The sequence below is a fragment of the Anomaloglossus baeobatrachus genome, chromosome 10 (assembly GCF_048569485.1).
Source record: "Anomaloglossus baeobatrachus isolate aAnoBae1 chromosome 10, aAnoBae1.hap1, whole genome shotgun sequence".
Taxonomy (NCBI): Eukaryota; Metazoa; Chordata; class Amphibia; order Anura; family Aromobatidae; genus Anomaloglossus; species Anomaloglossus baeobatrachus.
In genome coordinates, this window is record NC_134362.1 from 69,467,916 (window position 1) to 69,473,915 (window position 6,000).

The 6,000-nt window shown below is 43.6% G+C and overlaps 1 protein-coding gene across 1 annotated transcript in view; it reads right to left on the reverse strand.

Annotated features, from left to right (window-relative positions):
- LSP1 (lymphocyte specific protein 1) overlaps positions 1-5,434 on the reverse strand; it is a 109,860-nt gene extending 104,426 nt beyond the window's left edge. The window contains exon 1 of the mRNA XM_075327011.1: positions 5,072-5,434. Coding sequence (XP_075183126.1) covers positions 5,072-5,151 — 80 coding nt within the window. The 5' untranslated portion in view covers positions 5,152-5,434. The remainder of the gene's footprint in view (positions 1-5,071) is intronic.
- Between the last annotated feature and the right edge of the window lie 566 nt (positions 5,435-6,000).

Below are 6,000 nucleotides of genomic sequence, written 5' to 3' on the forward strand. Positions count from 1 at the left end.
GGGCCCCAATACAAGATCTGTAACAGAGTACATAAAAGGATATCTTACAATATGAACTATGGATTATTAGAAAGATCTCTTGGACCTTATGAGGCTGGGGTACTTACTTTGACAATCCATGTTAGAATGGCTGTATACGTTTTCCTGCCTAGTTTTAGGATGCAGAATACTGAAAGACTGTAACCGAATTTATCACACAAAAGGGTTCCTCAACCATGGGTGCCTGTCAGGAACAGCATGATAAAGAGCAAGAAAAGAGGAGCAACACCCAAAAACAAGGGACAACAATGTCTGGTGCCCACCCCAGCTGGAAGAAGGCAGATAGTTAGTATATGATGACTAATATACAGGCTATTGGTTTGAGATACGGCACATCAAGACATTTTGGAACGTTCTTTGGAACCCCAGACAGATCCCATCAAATATGGAACCAATGACTTAAATGGAATCTGTCACTAGGTTTTTGCCACCTAATCTGAGAGCAGCATAATGTAGGGGCAGAGACCCTGATTCCAGTGATGTGTCACTTACTGGGCTGCTTAGTCTAGTTTTAATAAAATCACTGTTTAATCAGCATTAGATTATCTTTACAGGACTACTTGGCGTTCTGCAGGTATTCCAGCATATTCATGAGCTCTGTATAACTGCTAGATCTGCAGCAGAGAAAACATTGATTTTATCAAAATGACAGCAAAGAACTCAGTAAGTGACACATCGCTGGAATCAGGGTCTCTGTCTCTACATCTTGCTGCTCTCAGCTAGGGGAGCAAAAACCTAGTGACAAATTTCACTTAAAGGGATTATGTCACCAGGTTTTTGCAGCCCCATCTGAGAGCAGCATAATGTAAGGACAGAGACCCTGATTACAGCGATGTGTCACTTAAAGGGCTACTTGCTGCAGTTTTGATAACATAACTTTTTTTGGCTGTTTATCTACCTTTTCTCAGAATCCTTAGCTCTGTATAGACACGCCCACAGCACTGATCGGCAGCTTTCTGTGAACACTGTGTATAGGCAGAAAGCTGACAATCAATGGTGGAAGACGGGGTTATACAGAACATATGAATATGAAGGACTACATGACAGCAGAATTACTAGTCCTCTAATGATAATCTACTGCTGATACAACAGTGATTTTATTACAACTACACTAAGCAGCCCAGTAAGTGACACATCGCTGGAATCAGGGTCTCTGTCTCTACATTATGCTGCTCTCAGATTATAGGGTAAAAACCCAGTGACAGATTCCCTTTAATGCTCAAACAGCCATTTCTTTACTTCCGGATTAGAGCAGATAATCTTTGATTTATGAAGCTTGGATGAATGTGCCTATCAGGTAGACGCAGCTGCCAAAACACATGATGTCAGCTATTTTTGTACATCTGGTAAACATTCAACATTCAGCGTGGATTGATCAGCCAGAAGAATGTATGTGATATTGTATTATGTTTACATACATACGTTATATGTATATATATTATATATATATATATATATATATATATATATATATATATATATATATATATATATATACACATATATATATATATATATATATACACATATATATATATACATATATATATATATATATATATACACAGGGTGGTCCAAAGGTAGGTGGACAGTATGTGTAATAGGGTTAACAAACATGATGTAAGGTGAAACTGCCTCAGTTGCCTTTAGCAACCAATCAGACTCCACTTTTCATTCTTCACAGACTTTGGAAAATGAAAGGTGGTATCTGATTGGTTGCTAAGGGCAACTGAGTCAGTTTCACTTTGCACCAAGTTTGATAACCCTATTACACATACTGTACTGTCCACCTACTTTTGGACCACCCTGTGTATATATATATATATATATATATATATATATATATATATATATATTCCATATGTAAATATGCTCTACGTATAGGTCTTTTCAGGTGGAAATTTAGAGAAACCCAGAATAAACAGGAATTAAAATGTAAAAGTTATACTGAGATTTTTGCCACAAACCTAAACATCATCTTCCCCTTTTCTGTAACATGGTGCCCATAGATCATACGACATGTCTAATTTGGTGAGGTCCTTTTAATTGGGCATTCAATACTCCAAAAATTCCAACAGTCTGACATTTTTTTCATGCATTGAATCAATAACCTCACTGGATAAATAGACAGATGACGAGCGGTAGCGTGTCCCACACCAGAATTCTTACTCCAGTCCACGACTGGAGTAAGATTTGTGGCGAGGTGTGTCCTGATTCATAAGGAAACGTGCGCTTCTTAAAGGGGTTATCCAGGATTATTTTGTTTATTTTTTTTTATTATGGATCTAAGAACTAACAGGCAGGTACTTGCTAACTATCTGCCTTTTCTGCCTGGCGTAGATCTTTGCTGGCACAAAGTTGTCACTGATTGTTCCTGTTGGTGATTCTTCGACTTACAGCATGTCAACTAAGCAGCTCTTTCTCTTCTAATCTGCTCTGTTGACGTGGTATGACTGCTGATGTCATGCTGATATGTAAGAAACTGTGGAAGAAGGCGCAGAATAGGGTCTTACCAGGTAAGGTACCAGGTCACACAAGGTCATTGCACTCACCTATTAGGGTTGTGCCAGTCACAACTCCTTAACACGCATCAGATATGGCGACCGGTACAGCCCCGGAGAGGTAGATAGACATCAGAGTAGAGAAACCGGGTGTGTGCTGCGCTGCAACCAAGCAAGTCCAGATGTTGATTATTTCAAATTTCTTTTTATTCAGGTTGACGCGTTTCGAAGAAACTCAGTCTCCTTCATCAGGACATTGAAGATGAAGGAGACTGAGTTTGTCTAAAACCCGTCAACCTGAATAAAAAGAAATTTGAAATAATCAGCATCTGGACTTGCTTGGTGGCACCATGGCGCACACCCGGTTTCTCTACTCCGACATCATGCTTATAACAGCCGGCTCCCTGCTGCCTAACTGTGGGGAGCCGGCGGTCAATCAGTATGACGTCAGCTTTCCTGCTCCGTTCACAGAGCAGAGGAGAAGAGAAAGAGCTGTCTTGTTGATGTGAAGTAGCAGAATCGTCGGCTGGAGCGGTCCATGACTATTCTGTGCCGGCAGAGATTGAAGTTAGCAACTACCTGTCTGTTAGTTCTTAGGCCCATGGTAAAAAAAAGTGATTTATGGATTACACCTTTAATGAGTCGGCACGCCCCTTAATCAAGATTTTCTCACCAGTCTTGATGAATCGGGGCTGATGTATTTTTCTAAGCGCTCTATACATAGTTTGATTTTTGAGGCAGGTTGTGGCACCATAAGGCCCGCTTTACACGCTGCAATATCGTTACCGATATCGCTAGCGTATGTACCCGCCCCCATCGTTTGTGCAACACAGGCAAATCGCTGCTCGTGGCGCACAAAATCGCGTGGACCCGTCACATATACTTACCTGCCTAGCGACGTCACTGTGACCGGCGAACCACCTCCTTTCTAAGGGGGCGGTTCGTTCAGCGTCACAGCGACGTCACAGCAGCGTCACTGAACCGCCACCCAATAGCAGAGGAGGGGCGGAGATGAGCGGCCGGAACATCCTGCCCACCTCCTTCCTTCCTCTTTTTCCGGTGGACGCAGGTAAGGAGATGTTTGTTGTTCCAGCGGTGTTACACATAGAAATGTGTGCTGCCGCAGGAACGACAAACAACATCGTACCTGCTGCAGCACCGATATTATGGAAATGAACGATGTGTCAACGAGCAACGATTTTGCACGTTTTTGTGCTCGTTGATCGACGCTCATTTGTGTTACATGCTGTGATGTCGCTACCTGCGCCGGATGTGCGTCACTAACGGCGTGACCCCAACGATATATCGGCAGCGATGTCGCAGCATGTAAAGTATCCCTTAAGGGTGCTTTACACGCTGCGATATCGGTAACGATATATCGTCGGGTCACGTCAATAGTGACGCCCGTCCGGCGCCGTTACCGACATCACAGCATGTAACACAAATGAGCGTCGATCAACGAGCACAAAAACGTGAAAAATCGTTGCTCGTTGACACATCGTTCATTTCCATAATATCGGTGCAGCCACCGGTACGATATTGTTCGTCGTTCCTGCGGCAGCACACATCGCTACATGTGACACCGCAGGAACGACTAACAACTCCTTACCTGCGTCCACCGACAATGAGGAAGGAAGGAGGTGGGCGGGATGTTACGTCCCGCTCATCTCCACCCCTCCGCCCCTCCGCTTCTATTGGCCGGCTGCTTGGTGAAATCGCAGTGACGTCGCTGTGACGCCGAATGCACCTCCCCCTTGAAGGAGGGATTGTTCGGCGGTCACAGCGACGTCGCTGCACAGGTATGTTCATGTGACGCTGCTGTAGCGATAATGTTCACTACGGCAGCGATCACCACATATCGTTACAATGACGGGGGCGGGTGCAATCGCTAGCGATCTCGCAGCGTGTAAAGCACCCTTAAGTCTGTGCTCTGCCCAAATTCCTTGTTGCACCTGTTAATGCAATGTATGCATAGTTTGCGTTCCGCCATTACTACTTATAATCCACAGGCTCCAAGGAATAAGTGGAAGGCTGGCCACTAAGCAGAAGTGTCTGAGTATTAGGAAAGCGAAGCGTTCGTCGTGATATAAAGTTTAAACTGTTATTTACTGATCACATCTCCTTCCCAACTGCTGCGAACCACATTGTATTCTCAGATTTTGGAATAGTGTCTTGCTTTTCCCGGACCACATGGAAGTATCATATTGAGCTCAGCTGTTCCACAGACAAGTGGCAGAAGTCTGGGCTCGTGGTGGCTCTTTAGCATGAAAAGCATTTGGAATTGCTTTCATTCCTCTGTCATCCAACATCCGACACATCCAGATTATAATTGTTTGGACAAAGTTCCACTAAATTTGGCACAGAAACCTTGCAGATGTAGCAGAGCTGAGCTCTTCTCTTTGATCCATCAGCACATGACTCAAAGAGTTAAATGACAAATTCAGCTTCGCTACTTCTGTGGCAGAAACGTGGCATAACGTAGTCATTAGATTTGGGCAGTGGCAAAAGGGGTAAAATAATTTTTTGCTCACCTCTGGGTCTCTTCCAATTTTTCTTCGAAAGTGTTCTCCTCGCAAGCGTCTTGTCTCTGCGTGTCCTCGTTGTCTGACATCTTGTCCGGTCACTGTCGGTGTGTCGCTGGGTCGCAGGGTCCGGCTGTGTGTGGGGTGTGGCAGGGTGCACGCGTCTTACAATATGATCCAGATGTGTGTGATATGGGTGTTTGCAAATTGGATTTTTTTTTCTTCTTCACTCAACGGGGTGTGCCCGGCGTATAGCTGTGATGTATTGTCTTACTCCCAGATTTGTGTCTTAGGTTACTAGTATGTATCTGTGCTATGCCACGGTGCAAAGCTCTCCTTGCTCCTTTCCTGTGTTGTGTCACATTGTGCAGTCTCCTTCTCCCCCCACCACCGTGCTATTCTACAGGATGTGGTTTGTGAACGTATTATACTTCTGTATTTCATATTGCACAGCTCACAGGATGCAAATCCGCCAGATACAAAAGCAGCTACTGAATTCTCTGCATACTTTATATTGGGTACAATCTGCAATTCTAATCCATTTCAATATCTGCTGGCCATTTACTCCAAGGGCATGCCATGCAAGCTGTGAATACACGTATCCATACTGCAGAGCATTGTGCAGAGCCTCGGCTGAGCACATTAGTATCATTTCCTGCCTCAATATCCTAGAACTTCTTTCACTGCCAACATTTCTAAAGCTTTGTCTTGTTAGTCACGCCATCAGAAACACTCAGACTATATAATGAATGCAGACACTAAGAACACGATTCCTCATTTGCATTTTTTTTTTAAATCTTTTCTTTTTCGTTATTTTTGGCTCCAAATTCATCAAAACTCATTGGTCCCCTGATGAAGCCAATCATGGCGAAACATGTTGGGGAGGCTAGTAGCTGAATTTATTAATCAGATCCAGGGTAGGAATTATTACAATATGA